The following is a 19,802-nucleotide window of genomic DNA, read 5'->3' on the forward strand; positions in this document are numbered from 1 at the left end:
GCCTACTACTTCATAAACAAAATAAACTACAGCAGAATTGATGCATGGTGGAGCTATGATGAATTTGCTATTTCATACATATTCATTTAACATTTAGTTGACATTAAATGCTGGTAAGTTTAAACAGTATTTAAAAATCTCAACAACACAGTTGTAGCAGAGGAACACACACCACCATGTCATTACCATGTTAGTCTTATTGCAGTGCTGAGAATAGTCCAACAAACAAACATTATCTGGTCGGTGGGGGTCCGAGGGGTATTTTTCAATTAATGAATTGTGACAAAATCTACAGAGCAACACATGGTCTGCAGTCTCACAAAGTACATCTATATAGAAGCTGTCGCTTATAAAATGAAACCATAATAATATCTAATAAAGTAGATGCTGAGTGTATGTTGGGGGCATAGCTTTGAAGGAAACGATAGGGAGACTTGAATTTGTTTGATTTTATCTCCTTTTAAAACCACTGACACAATATAAAGTCTATAGGCTTTGAATACCAGTGTGTGCCATATTGGAGTAGTATTATACTATACTGATCAGCCATAACATTAACCTACACACACTGTCCATTTCATCAGCACCACTTACCATATAGAAGCACGTTGTAGTTCTACAATTACTGACTGTAGTCCATCTGTTTCTCAGCATGCTTTGTTAGCCCCCTTTCATGCTGTGCTTCAATGGTCAGGACTCTCCCAGGACCACTACAGAGCAGGTATTATTTGGGTGGTGGATCATTCTCAGCACTGCAGTGACACTGACATGGTGGTGGTGTGTTAGTGTGTGTTGTGCAGGTATGAATGGATCAGACACAGCAGTGCTGCTGGAGTTTTTAAACACCTCACTTTCACTGCTGGACTGAAAATAGTCCACCAACCAAAAACATCCAGCCAACAGCGTCCTGAGACCACTGATGAAGGTCTAGAAGATGACCAACTCAAACAGCAGCAATAGATGAATGATCGTCTCTGACTTTACAACTACAAGGTGGACCAACTAGGTAGGAGTGTCTAATAGAGTGGACAGTGAGTGGACACGGTATTTAAAAACTCCATCAGCATTGCTGTGTCTGATCCACTCATATCAGCACAACACACACTAACACAACACCACCATGTCAGTGTCACTGCAGTGCTGAGAATCATCCACCTCCTAAATAATACCTACTCTGTGGTGGTCCTGTGGTGGTCCTGACCATTGAAGAACAGTGATTTTCATGATGCCCAACCATATAATCACATGTATGTAAATTGTATGCCAGTAATTTCAGTCTGTTAGGATTTATACTTTCTTTTCTGTGTAAATAAAATGAGTGTTAGATTCTTTAGATCAAATCAAATTTTACATTTCTTGTAAAAACCAGAATGACTAGATTGGGAAACTCTATTTCCAAGAAGGCAAAGCAGCTGGTGTTACATACAGACATACAGACGTTTCTTACTTGTGCTGCAATAAATCTTCCTCATACTACACAGCCAAGGCCAAAGCACAAACAGATCCACTCACTCCAGTCATAACCATTATCATATCCACAAATATACAAGCTGACATTGAAAGCAGAGACAAAACAAGGGAACTGGCACAATTAAGGTTATAAATAGACCTAATGGAATTTGATAACCGATTTTCCACCCTGACTGAAAGGCTGAACAAGCCATGTGTATAATTATGGGTGTTTACAGTGTATCAGGGCTGTTATTGTAAATGAAAACTAAAACTAAAACCACAAATATATATTACAGATACCAACCCACTGTAAAGGTTTGCCCTTCCAAAGATTTTTGGAAGGTGGGAGGTAACCATAGTACCCAAAGGTAACATAAGAAAATCTGTATAGACATTTACTGGGCTGAGGATTGAACTCACATCCCCTAGGGATAATGTATCTAATATATGTCAAAAGTATATAACGCTAAATAACCCCAAAGATATACTCATAAATGGAATATAACCCCAAAAATACACTCATAAATGGTATAAACCCCAAAGATACACTCATAAATGGTATATAACCCCACAAATACACTCATAAATGGTATGAACCCCAAAGATATACTCATAAATGAAATATAACCCCAAAGATACACTCATAAATGACATATAACCCCAAAAATACACTCATAAATGGTATAAACCCTAAAGATACACTCATAAATGGTATATAACCCCAAAAATACACTCATTAATGGTATGAACCCCAAAGATACACTCATAAGTGGCATATAACCCCAAAGATACACTCATAAATGACATATAACCCCAAAAATACACTCATAAATGGTATATAACCCCAAAAATACACTCATAAATGGTATAAACCCCAAAGATACACTCATAAATGACATATAACCCCAAAGATACACTCATAAATAGTACAAACCCCAAAGATACACTCATAAATAACATAAAACCCCAAAGATACACGCATAATGACATATAACCCCAAAGATACACTCATAAATAGTATATAACCTCAAAGATACACTCATAAATGACATATAAGCCCAAAGATACACTCATAAATGGTATATAATCCCAAAGAAACACTCATAAATGACATATAACCCAAAGAATACACTCATAAATGGTATATAACACCAAAGATACACTCATAAATGGTATATAACCCCAAAGATACACTCATAATGGTATATAACTCCAAAGATACAAACATGAATGGTATATAACCCCAAAGATACACTCATAAATGACATATAATCCCAAAGATACCCTCATAAATGGTATATAACCCCAAAGATACACTCATAATGGTATATAACCCCAAAGATATACTCATAAATGAAATATAACCCCAAAGATACACTCATAAATGACATATAACCCCAAAAATACACTCATAAATGGTATAAACCCTAAAGATACACTCATAAATGGTATATAACCCCAAAAATACACTCATTAATGGTATGAACCCCAAAGATACACTCATAAGTGGCATATAACCCCAAAGATACACTCATAAATGACATATAACCCCAAAAATACACTCATAAATGGTATATAACCCCAAAAATACACTCATAAATGGTATAAACCCCAAAGATACACTCATAAATGACATATAACCCCAAAGATACACTCATAAATAGTACAAACCCCAAAGATACACTCATAAATAACATAAAACCCCAAAGATACACGCATAATGACATATAACCCCAAAGATACACTCATAAATAGTATATAACCTCAAAGATACACTCATAAATGACATATAAGCCCAAAGATACACTCATAAATGGTATATAATCCCAAAGAAACACTCATAAATGACATATAACCCAAAGAATACACTCATAAATGGTATATAACACCAAAGATACACTCATAAATGGTATATAACCCCAAAGATACACTCATAATGGTATATAACTCCAAAGATACAAACATGAATGGTATATAACCCCAAAGATACACTCATAAATGACATATAATCCCAAAGATACCCTCATAAATGGTATATAACCCCAAAGATACACTCATAATGGTATATAACCCCAAAGATACACTCATAAATGGTATAAAACCCCAAGGATACACTAATAAATGACATATAACCACAAAGATACACTCATAAATGGTATAGAACCCCAAAGATACACTCATAAATGACATATAACCACAAAGATACACTCATAAATGGTATAGAACCCCAAAGACACACTCATAAATGGTATATAACCCCAAAGATAAACTCATAAATGACGTATAACCCCAAGAATACACTCATAAATGGCATATAACCCCAAAGATACACTCAAAAATGGTATAAACCCCAAAGATACACTCATAAATCGTATATAATCCCAAAGACACACTCATAAATGACATATAACCCCAAAGATACACTCATAAATAACATATAACGCTAAGATAGACTCATAAATGGTATATAACCCCAAAGATACACTCATAAATGGTATAAACCCCAAAGATACACTCATAAATGGTATATAACCCCAAAGACACCCTCATAAATGGCAAATAACCCCGAAGACACAATCGTAAATGGTATAAACTCCAAAGATACACTCATAAATGGTATATAACCCCAAAGATACACTCATAAATGACATATAACCCCAAAGATACACTCATAAATGGTATATAACCCCAAAGATACACTCATAAATGGTATAAAACCCCAAAGATACACTCATAAATGGTATATAACCCCAAATATACACTCATAAATGGTATATAACCCCAAAGATACACTCATAAATGGTATAAACCCCAAAGATACACTCATAAATGGTATATAACCCCAAAGACACCCTCATAAATGGCATATAACCCCGAAGACACAATCATAAATGGTATAAACTCCAAAGATACACTCATAAATGGTATATAACCCCAAAGATACACTCATAAATGACATATAACCCCAAAGATACACTCATAAATGGTATATAACCCCAAAGATACACTCATAAATAGTATATAACCCCAAAGATACACTCATAAATGGTATAAAACTCCAAAGATACACTCATAAATAGTATATAACCCCAAAGATACACTCATAAATGGTATATAACCCCAAAGATACACTCATACATTTTATACAACCCCAAAGATACACACATACAGTGTATCACAAAAGTGAGTACACCCCTCACATTTCTGCAAATATTTCATTATATCTTTTCATGGGACAACACTATAGACATGAAACTTGGATATAACTTAGAGTAGTCAGTGTACAGCTTGTATAGCAGTGTAGATTTACTGTCTTCTGAAAATAACTCAACACACAGCCATTAATGTCTAAATAGCTGGCAACATAAGTGAGTACACCCCACAGTGAACATGTCCAAATTGTGCCCAAATGTGTCGTTGTCCCTCCCTGGTGTCATGTGTCAAGTTCCCAGGTGTAAATGGGGAGCAGGGCTGTTAAATTTGGTGTTTTGGGTACAATTCTCTCATACTGGCCACTGGATATTTAACATGACACCTCATGGCAAAGAACTCTCTGAGGATGTGAGAAATAGAATTGTTGCTCACCACAAAGATGGCCTTGGCTATAAGAAGATTGCTAACACCCTGAAACTGAGCTACAGCATGGTGGCCAAGGTCATACAGCGGTTTTCCAGGACAGGTTCCACTCGGAACAGGCTTCGCCAGGGTCGACCAAAGAAGTTGAGTCCACGTGTTCGGCGTCATATCCAGAGGTTGGCTTTAAAAAATAGACACATGAGTGCTGCCAGCATTGCTGCAGAGGTTGAAGACGTGGGAGGTCAGCCTGTCAGTGCTCAGACCATACGCCGCACACTGCATCAACTCGGTCTGCATGGTCGTCATCCCAGAAGGAAGTTGACGCACAAGAAAGCCAGCAAACAGTTTGCTGAAGACAAGCAGTCCAAGAACATGGATTACTGGAATGCCCTGTGGTCTGACGAGACCAAGATGAACTTGTTTGGCTCAGATGGTGTCCAGCATGTGTGGCGGCACCCTGGTGAGAAGTACAAAGATAACTGTATCTTGCCTACAGTCAAGCATGGTGGTGGTAGCATCATGGTCTTGGGCTGCATGAGTGTTGCTGGCACTGGGGAGCTGCAGTTCATTGAGGGAAACATGAATTCCAACATGTACTGTGACATTCTGAAACAGAGCATGATCCCCTCCCTTTGAAAACTGGGCCTCATGGCAGTTTTCCAACAGGATAACGACCCCAAACACAACCTCCAAGATGACAACTGCCTTGCTGAGGAAGCTGAAGGTAAAAGTGATGGACTAAACCCAATTGAGCACCTGTGGCGCATCCTCAAGTGGAAGGTGGAGGAGTTCAAGGTGTCTAACATCCACCAGCTCCGTGATGTCATCATGGAGGAGTGGAAGAGGATTCCAGTAGCAACCTGTGCAGCTCTGGTGAATTCCATGCCCAAGAGGGTTAAGGCAGTGCTGGATAATAATGGTGGTCACACAAAATATTGACACTTTGGGCACAATTTGGACATGTTCACTGTGGGGTGTACTCACTTATGTTGCAGCTATTTAGACATTAATGGCTGTGTGTTGAGTTATTTTCAGAAGACAGTAAATCTACACTGCTATACAAGTTGTACACTGACTACTCTAAGTTATATCCAAGTTTTATTTCTATAGTGTTGTCCCATGAAAAGATATAATAAAATATTTGCAGAAATGTGAGGGGTGTACTCACTTTTGTGATACACTGTAAATATATAACCCCAAAGATACACTCATAAATGGTAAATAACCCCAAAGATACACTCATAAATGGTATAAAACCCCAAAGATACACTCATAAATGGTATATAACTCCAAAGATACACTCATAAAAGATATATAACCCCAAAGGTACACTCATAAATGGCATATAACCTTAAAGATACACTCATAAATGGTATAAAACCCCAAAGATAAACCCATAAATGGCATATAACCCCAAAGATACACTCATAAATGGTATAAAACCTTAAAGATACACTCATAAATGGCACATAGCCCCAAAGATACACTCATAAATGGCATATAACCCCAAAGATACACTCAAAAATGGTTTAAACCCCAAAGATACACTCATAAATCGTATATAACCCCAAAGATACACTCATAAATGACATACAGTGGAACCTTGACTTACGAGTTTAATTCGTTCTGTGACCAAGCTCGTAACTCAATTTGCTCGTATATCAAATCAAATTTTCCCATTAAAATGAATTGAAACGCTATTAATCCGTTCCAGCCCCCCAAAAACCACACAGATTTTTTTGTTACGTGTTTTTAAATAAGAAAAATGTATTTTATAAATAACAAATAATGTATCAAAAATAATAATACATAATAAAAGAGAATGTAGAGAAATAAACTGTTTTAATTAAGTGTATTTACCTTAAAAATCAGACGAAGATGCTGGCGGAGGTGGAGATTGGCGGAGGAAGTTGGGGGAGTGTTTCATTTCGTGCTCCATCACTTAACTTACTCGCTACACACTTAATGCTACAATATATTGCTAAATTTAACTTACACACTATGCTACACTTTATCGCTAAACATAATTGCGACTTTTTTACTTCACTTAATCTTATTCTTCACTGACTTTTGGCTTTTTCGTCACATTTTCCTCTCTTTCACTTGCTTGTACGGCAAGATAACCAGGTGAACTGAACTCAGCTGAGCTCGTAACTCAGATCTCGGCTCGTATCACAAAGCAAAAAATCGACCAAGCGACAGCTCGTATCTCAGAAAATTCGTAAGTTGGGTCACTCGTAAGTCAAGGTTCCACTGTATAACCCCAAAGATACACTCATAAATAACATATAACCCTAAGATAGACTCATAAATAGCATATAACCCCAAAGATACACTCATAAATGGTATAAACCCCAAAGACACACTCATATATGGTATAAACCCCAAAGATACACTCATAAATGGTATATAACCCCAAAGATACACTCATAAATGGTATATAACCCCAAAGACACACTCATAAATAAAATATAACCCCAAAGATACACTTATAAATGGTATATAACCCTACAGATACACTCATAAATGGCATATAACCCCAAAGATACACTCATAAATGGCATATAACCCCAAAGATACACTCATAAATGGTATATAACACCAAAGATACACTCATAAATTGTATATAACACCAAAGATACACTCATAAATGGTATATAACCCCAAAGATACACTCATAAATAACATATAACACCAAAGATACACTCATAAATGGTATATAACCCCAAAGATACACTCATAAATGGTATATAACACCAAAGATACACTCATAAATGGTATATAACCCCAAAGATACCCTCATAAATGGTATAGAACTAATTAATGACATCAAGTCAATACAGATTCAAGATGACTATAATAAAAAGAATTTACTTTTTGCAGCATTGTGGTTCATTTTTGACACAGCACTCTTGGCAAACCATCTTACATCCATTTGATCAACTCCTTCACCTTCTTTTTTTAAATGAGTCCTAAGTATGTGAGTTTAGTTTTGTTGTTGAGTTGTCATCTTGCTGAAATGCCCAAATAATACGAAGTTTTATTTAAACGTACCCTGGTACATCACCTTAATAATTATTCTTTCCCTTATCCATTTTGAGATGGCTCCATCTTTCTCTGACTCTGTCAACCTCTTCCAGCTGTACCAAACCCATGCCAAGATGGATTTCTGGCCAATCCAGGCTGTTACTGATGTGTGAAACCACTGGCTGCATCTCAATACCGGCCAGCAGCAGAACATTCGGGTGCCTTGATCAGACAGAATAGAGTTACTGCTGAACCAGCAAGAATGTGATTCCCCAAGTGGTAGACACAGCTAATTAAGTCTGTAGAGTACCAGACCAGGCTGGTGGCACTGCCAGGACCTGAACCTCAGTCTCAGATCTGGGCTACTGTATTGCTTATCAATTATGACTTTTAAACCTATCTTTGTTTATGCATTAAATAAAGTAAACAAAAGCGGTTTATTACTTGTTTTTCCTCACCCTATTTGACAGTTTTACTCTACACCGATCAGCCATAACATTAAAACCACCTCCTTGTTTCTACACTCACTGTCCATTTTATCAGCTCCACTTACCATATAGAAGCACTTTGTAGTTCTACAATTACTGACTGTAGTCCATCTGTTTCTCTGCATGCTTTGTTAGCCCCTTTTCATGCTGTTCTTCAATGGCCAGGACTCTCCCAGGACCCCCACAGAGCAGGTATTATTTGGGTGGTGGATCATTCTCAGCACTGCAGTGACACTGACATGATGGTGGTGTGTTAGTGTGTGTTGTGCTGGTATGAGTGGATAAAACACAGCAATGCTGATGTAGTTTTTAAACACCTCACTGTCACTGCTGGACTGAGCATAGTCCACCAACCAAAAATATCCAGCCAACAGCACCCCGTGGGCAGCGTCCTGTGACCACTGATGAAGGTCTAGAAGATGACCAACTCAAACAGCAGCAATAGACGAGCGATCGTCTCTGACTTTACATCTACAAGGTGGACCAACTAGGTAGGAGTGACTAATAGAGTGGACAGTGAGTGGACACGGTATTTAAAAACTCCAGCAGCGCTGCTGTGTCTGATCCACTCATACCAGCACAACACACACTAACACACCACCACCATGTCAGTGTCACTGCAGTGCTGAGAATCATCCACCACCCAAATAATAACTGCTCTGTGGTGGTCCTGACTATTGAAAAACAGGGTGAAAGCAGGTTAAAAAAGTATGTAGACAAATAGATGGACTGCAGTCAGTAATTGTAGAACTACAAAGTGCTTCTATATGGTAGATGGAGCTGATAAAATGGACAGTGAGTGTAGAAACAAGGAGGTGGTTTTAATGTTATGGCTGATCAGTGTAATTGCCATTAATATACTGTCTAGGTTGTAGTCCCAGTGCTGCGCTCAGTGGTTTAAAGGTCACGTCTTAAACTAATGTGACCTTAATCATAATGCACCAATTACATGAGTAAATAATGTGACATTTCTGATCTTTGGGCCTTCAAATACTGCATCTTTTGGTTTGGAAAAATAAAAAAGGCTTTGGTTGAGAAATGTGTGTGTGTGTGTGTGTGTGTGTGTGTGTGTGTGTGTGTGTGTGTGTGTGTGTGTGTGTGTGATTAATGTCTAATGTTCACGTCATTATTCTTGCAGCATATCAGACAGAGGAATTTCATGGGTCATTAAAAAGGTCAAATTCCAAAGCCATCTGAGTGGTCTTATCAGTGCATACCTCCATTACCTACAGCCAGGGTAGCACAGAAAAACGTATTCATTCATTTGCACTTACTGCTTCATCCTGGTCAGGGTTGCAGTGGAACTATAAACTCTTGGTGGACCAAGGCAACAAGGCAAAGCATAACTCACTCACTCACGCACTTTCTTAACCGCTTATTCAATCAGGGTGCTGGAGCCTATCCCAGCTTTTCAATGGACGCAAGGCACACCCAGTCCATCGGAGGGCAGACACACATACACACACACAAACCCATTCACCTATAGTGCAATTCAGTGTCTCCAGTTAACCTGACTGCATGTTTTTGGACTGTGGGAGGAAACCGGAGCTCCAGGAGAAAACCCACGCAGACACAGGGAGAACATGCAAACTCCACACAGAAAGGACCTGGACCGCCCCACCTAGGGGTTTAATCCAGGACCTTCTTGCTGTGAGGTGACAGTGCTACCCACCGAGCCAACGTGCCGCCCCAAAGCAAAACTGCACACACTAATTTACTCACTTACTCGTTTCTAGGTGCTATGCAGAGAATACATACAACCACATGTGAGGTGGACCGAATTCATTTGGCTAATCTTGCTAAAATCCGGGGCGGCACAGTGGCTAAGTGGGTAGCACTGTTGCCTCACAGCAAGAAGGTTCTGGGTTCGATCCCCAGACGGGGCGGTCCGGGTCCTTTCTGTGCGGAGTTTGCATGTTCTCCCCTGTGTCTGAGTGGGTTTCCTCCGGCAGTCCAAAAACATGCAGCCAGGCTAATTGGAGACACTGAATTGTCCTATAGATACCTAGCCGCTAGATGCACAAACCAGTGCATTGTAGTGCAGGTCCCAAGCCCGGATAAAATAGGGAGGGTTGTGTCAGGAAGGGCATCCGGCATAAAAACTGCCAGATTAATAATGTGGATCTTGATGCGCTGGCGACCCTTAACGGGAAGAAGCAGAGGAAATTGATTGATTGATTGAATCTTGCTAAAATCATAACATTAATGTGAGCCCTGTGAGCTACCATCTTAGATTAAAGGGGGTTTAATTTCCTGGCAACATAATTTAACCCAGTGACCTGAGCCACAGGCAGAATGCTAGAAATGCTAATTAGCTAGGGGCTTCTTAAGTAAGAGAAGAAACGATGTTTTAATGTTTTAATGATGAATGTGCTATCCTAAAACAAATGTTCACATAATAAAGCAAACACTTGAGCCCGAATGTCGCTTAGAAAATCTCTCAGCATAAAGTGCTACAAATTTTAAATGTGTTGTAGTTTTGAATGTTAGTGTTTCTGGCTAGCTGGGTACACCAGACCAGAACAGCCAAACCCCTTCCCATGCTGATTTCACAAGCTGGCAGGAGTGTGCTTAGTTATCACAAAAAAAATGGACAAAACATTGCCGCTCTGTTTGCATGGATGATGCCAGCTCACTGGATGCAAATCCAGCTCAGCCCTTATTTCCTAACCCTGGGCTGTGTGAGAAATTTAAATACACAGAGCAAAGCGGCATTACGTCACGCCATCCATCCTCCCCGTTCTCGCCATCCCTCCCTGCTCCAGGCAACTCCAGGGTTCTTTCTCTTACCGTGCCTCTTTATTGCCCCTTGAAGCTTCTTTAGGAGGTCTTTGAAATGTCAAAGAGGTCTTCAGGTGTAAAGCTGCACTACACAGTTGCTGCAGCTGCCACAGTCTGTTTTTTATTAGAAATAAATTAAGTCAAGCTAAGTGTCTGTTTTCTGTCTCGCTTGTAGAGCGACCTTGCTGTGAGGCTGATAAATCAACCACAGACACTCCCATATCTCTGTTTCCAGCCATTGGTAAGTACCACAAACTACATACCTTCACACAGTGCTCATCATGGAGCAATTTTGGCTCTGCAAGGTTTGTTGTGAAGCTGTGGTTTACAGAAATTTCAAAGTCTCGCCACTAGTGTACAAAGAGGGGTTAAGATCAGGACTCTGACTGGGTTGCAAAGCTCAAGGAGATCAGTTTACTTAATGAAGCTATTCTATTATTGTTTTGTCATGGTTGCTTTACATTGTTAATAGAAAGCAAATTGGCCCAGATTCCCAGTATTGAAAATCTGTCCACCGTGTCGTCTGTTCATTTTCCAATTGACCCTGTTAGTCCCTGCTGCTAAACAGCATTCCGATAAACATGATGCTACCACCACCATATTTTACAGTAAGTTCTCTTCCAAGAAGCCTTTCAAGGAATGTTTTGCATATTCTTTGTATTAGCTTCTTTCAGTTAAAGGTCTTTTTGTTGGAGTCTTGTGGACCCAATAAAGAGTGGCATGTGCTGTCACCATTCTGACGTATGCCATTCTAGTTGGGAGACTAGGTTTAGAAAGACTGCCTGACCTAGACAGTGTGAATGTAGTTTTATATTTCTTCTACATTTCTGTATGATGGACTAAACTGAGCCCTTAGGTTATATTTAATGCCTTTAAGTTGTGCTTCTCTAGATTTGTGTTTTTCAACGATAGATGCCTGACTTGCTGAAACTCAAGTTACAGTGGTACCTTGAAACTCACGTCAGTTGGTTCTGGGAGTGGCGTTGAGTTTAAAAGGCGTTGAGTTTAAAAGGCGTTGAGTTTTAAGGTATTTTTTCCCATAAGGATGTATGGAAAACCTGTTAATGTGTTCCATGGTCTTGTGGAGCTGCATATATTTAAGGCTAATGTAAAATAATGGGTTATCTTTGACACTTATACACTGAAACTAACACAAGTATAATATAAAAAAAACACTGAAATACAATTAAAACAGTTAAAAATCAATAAAAAAATATAATAAAACCTGCACGTTACCTTTACTTCTTTATTGTTTCCTTATGCTTCTTAATTAGTGAAAATACCTTATCAGCAGTAATAATTAAGAGAGGTTTAGTGTTTTAATCTCGTTCTTTTAATACATTAATTCACATTAAGCTTTTTTTAACAATAAGTGTTTTAGACTCCCTCAGAAAAGCTAATTCTCACAATTTCTCAAAACCTTGTGCTATAACACAAGTTTAAAAGTGAAACAGTAAGGAAAATCCAGCAAACACAGGTACATGTGGACGCTTTCAGGCTGGATTTGATGGTTATTCCACACAAATGCAGACTCGTCTCACATTCACACTTTGATGACGTTTTACCACACAGCTCAAGCCGAGCGCTGAACAGAGCATCAGTCACACACACGTTGAGTTTAAGGAAAATGTTGAGTTTAAGGGTACAAATTTCTTGATGAAGGGTGTTCAGTTTCAAAGATTTTGAGTTTAGGGGACGTTGAGTTACAAGGTACTACTGTACTTAAAAAAGTTGCCAAATAATGCAAAAAAAACAAGCAAAAGAAAAAAGACTTTCATAATATTTTGTAATATTTCAAATGTAAAATCTGAGAGCTTGGGGTGAATGCTTTATCATGGCACTATACTGGGACTACATACAGTTACCTCTTGTCTGTCTTTTTTCAGAAGGTACTAGTACATCTGAGGCATCGGTTCTTCTCTCCTCTCTGATTCTTCTTCTCTTTTTGGTACCCGTGGCTGGTGCAGTGGTTGGGGTGTTGCTATGGAGACGGGGACCTTGCACCTCTTCTCGGAGTGAGTCCTGTGATTTGTCTTTGAGTCTCGCTCCAGTGTTTCTTGTATTGATCTGAATTCTGGCATCTCATCATGATGGATCACGATGGGAGGAGACTGAGAAGGGAACTAAATTAATTTGATATTTTGTGTGTGTGTTGCGTTGTGTAGATGTGGAGCGGACACTGTCTCACTATTCTGGAGAGGTGGAGAACATTTATGAAAATCCTGAGGACCTGCGACAGGTGATTCATCTTGTCCATCTCATGTTTTGGTGCAAACACACCTCCAAACTGTCACTTTTGTTAACTGTTTTCTTTTTATTCTTTTGCATTTCCTCAGTCTCCTCCAAGTGCAGTGTATATGGTGAGTTATAAATGCCTGTCAAAAATACAGCAGATAGACTACATTTTCAAAAGTATGTGGACACCACTTTAAAACCAGGTTTGAAACTATCTCTGGGGATTTGGGATTTCTTGGCAAAGCAGTTACATACACAGATCAGCCATAACATTAAAACCACCTCCTTGTTTCTACACTCACTGTCCATTTTATCAGTTTCACTTACCATATAGAAGCACTTTGTAATTCTACAATTACTGACTGTAGTCCATCTGTTTCTCTGCATACTTTTTTACCTGCTTTCACCCTGTTCTTTAATGGTCAGGACCCCCACAGGACCACCACAGAGCAGGTATTATTTGGGTGGTGGATCATTCTCAGCACTGCAGTGACACTGACATGGTGGTGGTGTGTTAGTGTGTGTTGTGCTGGTATGAGTGGATAAGACACAGCAGCGCTGATGGAGTTTTTAAATACCGTGTCCACTCTATTAGACACTCCTACCTAGTTGGTCCACCTTGTAGATGTAAAGTCAGAGACAATCGCTCATCTATTGCTGCTGTTTGAGTTGGTCATCTTTTAGACCTTCATCAGTGGTCACAGGACGCTGCCCATGGGGCACTGTTTAATGGATATATTTGGTTGGTGGACTATTGTCAGTCCAGCAGTGACAGTGATGTGTTTAAAAACTCCATCAGCGCTGCTGTGTCTTATCCACTCATACCAGCACAACACACACTAACACACCACCACCATGTCAGTGTCACTGCAGTGCTGAGAATGATCCACCACCCAAATAATACCTGCTCTGTGGTGGTCCTGGGAGAGTCCTGACCATTAAAGAACAGGGTGAAAGCAGGCTTTCAAAGCATGCAGAGAAATAGATGGACTACAGTCAGTAATTGTAGAACAACAAAGTGCTTCTATATGGTAAGTTAAGCCGATAAAATGGACAGTGAGTGTAAAAACAAGGAGGTGGTTTTAATGTCATGGCAGATCATGCACAATTCCAGGAGTAAAGCACAAAAATATTGGTCTCTGGGGTGATGGATTACATTTCACAATCTAGCAGCTTGTCCAACAATTCCTGTTTTGATTTATTTTAAATCCATAGTGCTGTCTTTAATATGTGGTAGAGAATAAATAATAAACAGAGGCTATTTGTGATGACGAGCTCTACTGTAAGATGATCTTAATGCTAAAACATTTAATAACATTGTAATAAATTGGAGTTACAGTGGCAACGTTTGGGGAAGGCCCTTTCCTGTTTCAAAGCAGGGTCAATAAATAAATGTTTTGTGCTGTGAAAGAACTTGACTGGCATACAAAAAGCTCTGACACTTGCCCCATCCAACAGCTTTGGGATTAATTATAACAGTGACATGTCATAATTGACATTCAACTGACATGCATCAGTGCTCGAACAGAATCCCTGCAGTCAAGCTCCAAGATTTAATGAAAAGCCTTCCCATAGGAGTAGACACTTTATTAATTAATATCGATGTTTTTTTGATGAAGGCGGTATGATAGAGCAGTGGGGAGCACTGTCACCCCATCGAAAGGAGGATCTGGGTTTGATTGCCCAGCCAGGCATCTAGGGTCAGCCTGTGTGAAGTTTGCATGTTCTCCTTGAGACTGTGTGGGTTTCCTCTAGGACATAGAGTCAGGCAGTCAGGCCAACTGGAGCTACTAGAAACTGCTGTAAGCATGCGCGTGTGTGTAATTGGGTATGGGTGTTGGTGTGTGCCTGCCCTGACTGGCTGGTTCTTACCTTTTTCCCAATGAATCAGACCCACCACAACCCTGACCAGGATAAACCAATGGTAAAACAAACAATAAATGAATTAATAAATGTTGAAACGGTTAACAAGCAGAGGTTTAAGCAATTAAACGTTTGGGTGTCCGTTTGGGGACCGTTCTGTTAACATTGTCAAACCTGCATTAGCAATATTACCAGATGAATTTGGTCAAGCCAGTGTCAATCCATAAAGCTAAAACATAGATAGAGAAGTGGGTAGCACTGTCGCCTCATAGCAAGAAAGATCTGGGTTCGATTTTCCTGCCTGTGTGAAGTTTGTATGTTCTCCCTGAGTCCGTGTGGGTCTAGGTGCTCCAGTTTCCACCCACAATCAAAAGACATGCAGTCAGGTCAACTGGAGCTACTAAAAACTGCCCTAAGTACGAGTGTGAGTGTGTAACTGGGTATGGGTGTTGGTGTGTGCCTGGTCTGACTGGCTGGTTCTGACCTTTTTCCCAATGAATCAGACCCACCACAACCCTGACCAGGATAAACCAATGGTAAAACAGACAATACATGAATTAATAAATGTTGAGACTGTTAACAAGCAGACGTTTAAGCAATTAAACGTTTGGGTCCACATACTTTTGGAGTTTGCATGTTCTCCCTGAGTCCGTGTGAGTCTAGGTGCACCAGTTTCCACCCACAGTCTAAAGACATGAAGTCAGGCCAACTGAAGCTACTGGAAATTGCCCTATGTATGAGTGTGAGTGTGTAACTGGGTATGGGTGTTGGTGTGTGCCTGCCCTGACTGACTGTTTCTGACCTTTTTCCCAATGAATCAGACCCACCACAATCCTGACCAGGATGAAACAATGACAAACATTGATAGACAGTAAATGAATTAATAAATGTTCTGTGATTAATTTAATGTCTGGGTGTCCACATACTTTTGAACCCATTCTGTTAGCATTGTCAAACCTACATTAGCAATATTACCAGATGAATTTGGTCAAGCCAGTGTCAATCCATAAATCTAAAACGCTCATCTATCTCTCGCACTGTTTATAACCATCCCCTCCCCTCTGTTTCCCTCCCCTCTGATCCCCTCCCCTCCACCCCTGCAGGATTTGAAGCTCACTGGAGAGACAGATGTTTATAGGGAATTAGACAGGTGAGAAAAGATTGATGCCAAGTGCCATGAAGAGCGTGACCTAGTGATGTCACTGTCCCTATAACTACCCCCTTCAGTTCATTTATCATTACAGATCAGCACCAATATCACTCCTCGATCAATGTGTGTGTGTTTTCATTGCAGATATGACCAGTGTTGCGGTTAAACCACAGCAGGATGGATACAGGGTGGCAAAGGCCACATATCTATGTAATTAATCAGTATTTTATGGTTATTGATCATTACTGCACATTAGCTTGGTATTGTAAGCAATAAACACAGATTCAGTCCTAATAAAATATGATTTCATGTTGCTATGCAGTGGTATCATGACCTGCTTTATGACCCTGTTTATGATTAAAAGCTAGGCTGTCTGACACAACCAATAAATACATTCTCTACATGTTTACAACAAACAAATCAGTATTATGTAGCAGACATCCCGGAAGTTCCGGGAGTCTCCCGCATATACATAGCGGCTCCCTGATACCCGCAAGTCAGATAAAATCAACCGGAATCTAGAACGAGCGGCCAAGAGCGACACAAACGCGCACGCAGGCGACACTGACTTTTTTCCCGATCGCGTATTAAATCCGTTATCTGATATACAATCTAGCGCACTGTGTAGGGAACATAAATCAATTGTCTAATATACTGTCTAGTGCACTATGTAGGGAGCATAAATCCAGTATCTGATATACAATTTAGTGCACTATGTAGGGAACATAATTAATTATGTAATACACTATCTAGTGCACTATGTAGGGAACATAATTAATAATGTAATACACTATCTAGTGCACTATGTAAGGAACACAAATCATCATCTAGTTATACTTTCTAGTGCACTATGTAGTGAACATGAATGCATTATCTAATACACTATCTAGTGCACTATGTAGGGAACATAAATCCGTGATCTGATATATAATCTAGTGCACTGTGTAGGGAACCTTAATCCGTTAACTAATACGCTACCTAAAGCATTATATAAGAAACATAAGTCTATTATCTAGTACACTATCTAGTGCACTACGTAGGGAACATAAATTCATATCTAAAATACTATCTAGTGCACTATGTAGGGAACATAAATCCGTTATCTGATATACAATTTAGTGCACTATGTAGGGAACCTAAATCCGTTAACTAATACGCTACCTAAAGCATTGTGTAAGAAACATAAGTCTATTATCTAGTACACTATCTAGTGCACTAAGTAAGGAACATAAATTCTTTTCTAATATACAATCTAGTGCACTATGTAGGGAACATAAATCTATTATCTTTCACACTATCTAGTGCACTATGTAGTACACATTAATGTGTTTGTGATGCGAACAGTTAGCTTAGTAGCTCAATTAGCAGCTCCTAAAAGTTCTGTTATCACCCATATCCTTTGGTGTGTGCGAGAGGTTTTTTAGCTTTTTTTTTTTTTGGGCTTGGGGGGTCGAGGTCTGGGTCCGGGGGTACCTCCCTGAAATGAGTTTTTGCTAGTCTGCTAGTCACCCAGAGAATCCGCTTAACCAGGCTCTGAAGATCCATGCTCTGTCTTCCTGACTTAATTCACATCTACCATAGGCTCTTCTCTGGATCCTGGACAGCACAAGCATGGATCTTGACTCTTTGTGCCGAGTGGTTGGTTAGGAATATTGTATCACAGCCTCTGTACCACAAGTAACCATGTGGATGGTCTAAACAATTAAGCCCAGGTGCCCAGTCTAGGATTTCCATTGCAATATACACCGATCAGGCATAACATTATGACCACCTCCTTGTTTCTACACTCACTGTCCATTTTATCAGCTCCACTTACCATATAGGAACACTTTGTAGTTCTACAATTACTGACTGTAGTCCATCTATTTCTCTGCATACTTATTTAGCCTGCTTTCACCCTGTTTTTCAATGGTCAGGACCCCCACAGGACCACTACAGAGCAGGTATTATTTAGGTGGTGGATCATTCTCAGCACTGCAGTGACACTGACATGGTGGTGGTGTGTTAGTGTGTCTTGTGCTGGTATGAGTGGAGTTTTAAAACACCTCACTGTCACTGCTGGACTGAGAATAGTCCACCAACCATAAAGTGGGCTGTGTCCTGTGACCACTGATGAAGGTCTAGAAGATGACCAACTCAAACAGCAGCAATAGATGAGCGATCGTCTCTGAATTTACATCTACAAGGTGGACCAACTAGGTAGGAGTGTCTAATAGAGTGGACAGTGAGTGGACACGGTATTTAAAAACTACAATAGCGCTGCTGTATCTGATCCACTCATACCAGCACAACAAACACTAACACACCACCACCATGTCAGTGTCACTGCAGTGCTGAGAATGATCATTAAAGAACAGGGCGAAAGCAGGCTAAAAAGGTATGTAGAGAATGGACTACAGTCAGTAATTGTAGAACTACAAAGTGCTCCCATATGGTAAGTGGAGCTGATAAAATGGACAGTGTGTGTAGAAACAAGGAGGTGGTTTTAATGTTATGGCTGATCAGTGTACATACTCATTATGTCTCATTATGTCAGACCACATTAACTATCCTTCTGCAGTGCACCCACTATTTGTGACTGGATCCTGTGGAATTCAGGTTGCCATGCCAGCTGAGCCATTCCTTCTGGACCTCTGTAGGAATTTGCAGAGATGGCACCCACACTGAACATAATCTTAAGAAACTAGGCACTTGAGCACTTAACAGACACAATTGGTCAGATGGAGAATCACTTCCTTGCTGCTGCAAAAGCAACTCCTGCTATTTGGTTTAGGCTTTGGATTGGTGAAAAATACAGGGAGTATAGTGTGATCCTCCATATGTGTTAGGCTTTCTGTGAGAAACTGGCACTGATCAGCTTTAAAAAAGAGGTCTGCAGCTTCACACAGATTTTAGGAGTAGTGCTCTAGTGTGTAGCTTTCTTGGCCAGAGTAGGTGTTGTGCAATCAGCAGGGGTTACCAAAGTTCACATGGGAATTGGATATATTCAAGGAAAATGCTGAATAAAAAAAATATAATGATCCAATTGTCCCTGTATGTTTGAATCCAACATTATAAAAAAGCCCTTTACTATTAGTCATGTCTGCATTTGAATTCTGGCATGCTGAAAAACTTGAGCAACATGCAACATACCTGGGTACCTGGGTTTAATAACCTAGCAGGGTGGCACGGTGGCTCAGTGGGTAGCACTGTCGCCTCACAGCAAGAAGGTCCTGTGTTCGATCACCAGG

The 19,802-nt window shown here is 39.8% G+C and overlaps 1 protein-coding gene across 1 annotated transcript in view; it reads left to right on the forward strand.

The window, feature by feature from the left end:
• g6fl (g6f-like) overlaps positions 1-16,844 on the forward strand; it is a 37,216-nt gene extending 20,372 nt beyond the window's left edge. Inside the window, exons 7-12 of the mRNA XM_062991615.1 lie at positions 11,500-11,565; positions 13,211-13,339; positions 13,490-13,563; positions 13,661-13,684; positions 16,526-16,572; positions 16,717-16,844. Of these exons, the coding sequence (XP_062847685.1) occupies positions 11,500-11,565; positions 13,211-13,339; positions 13,490-13,563; positions 13,661-13,684; positions 16,526-16,572; positions 16,717-16,738 (362 nt within the window). The 3' untranslated portion in view covers positions 16,739-16,844. The remainder of the gene's footprint in view (positions 1-11,499; positions 11,566-13,210; positions 13,340-13,489; positions 13,564-13,660; positions 13,685-16,525; positions 16,573-16,716) is intronic.
• The last annotated feature ends 2,958 nt before the right edge of the window (positions 16,845-19,802 follow it).

The sequence above is a fragment of the Trichomycterus rosablanca genome, chromosome 3 (genome assembly GCF_030014385.1).
Source record: "Trichomycterus rosablanca isolate fTriRos1 chromosome 3, fTriRos1.hap1, whole genome shotgun sequence".
Taxonomy (NCBI): Eukaryota; Metazoa; Chordata; class Actinopteri; order Siluriformes; family Trichomycteridae; genus Trichomycterus; species Trichomycterus rosablanca.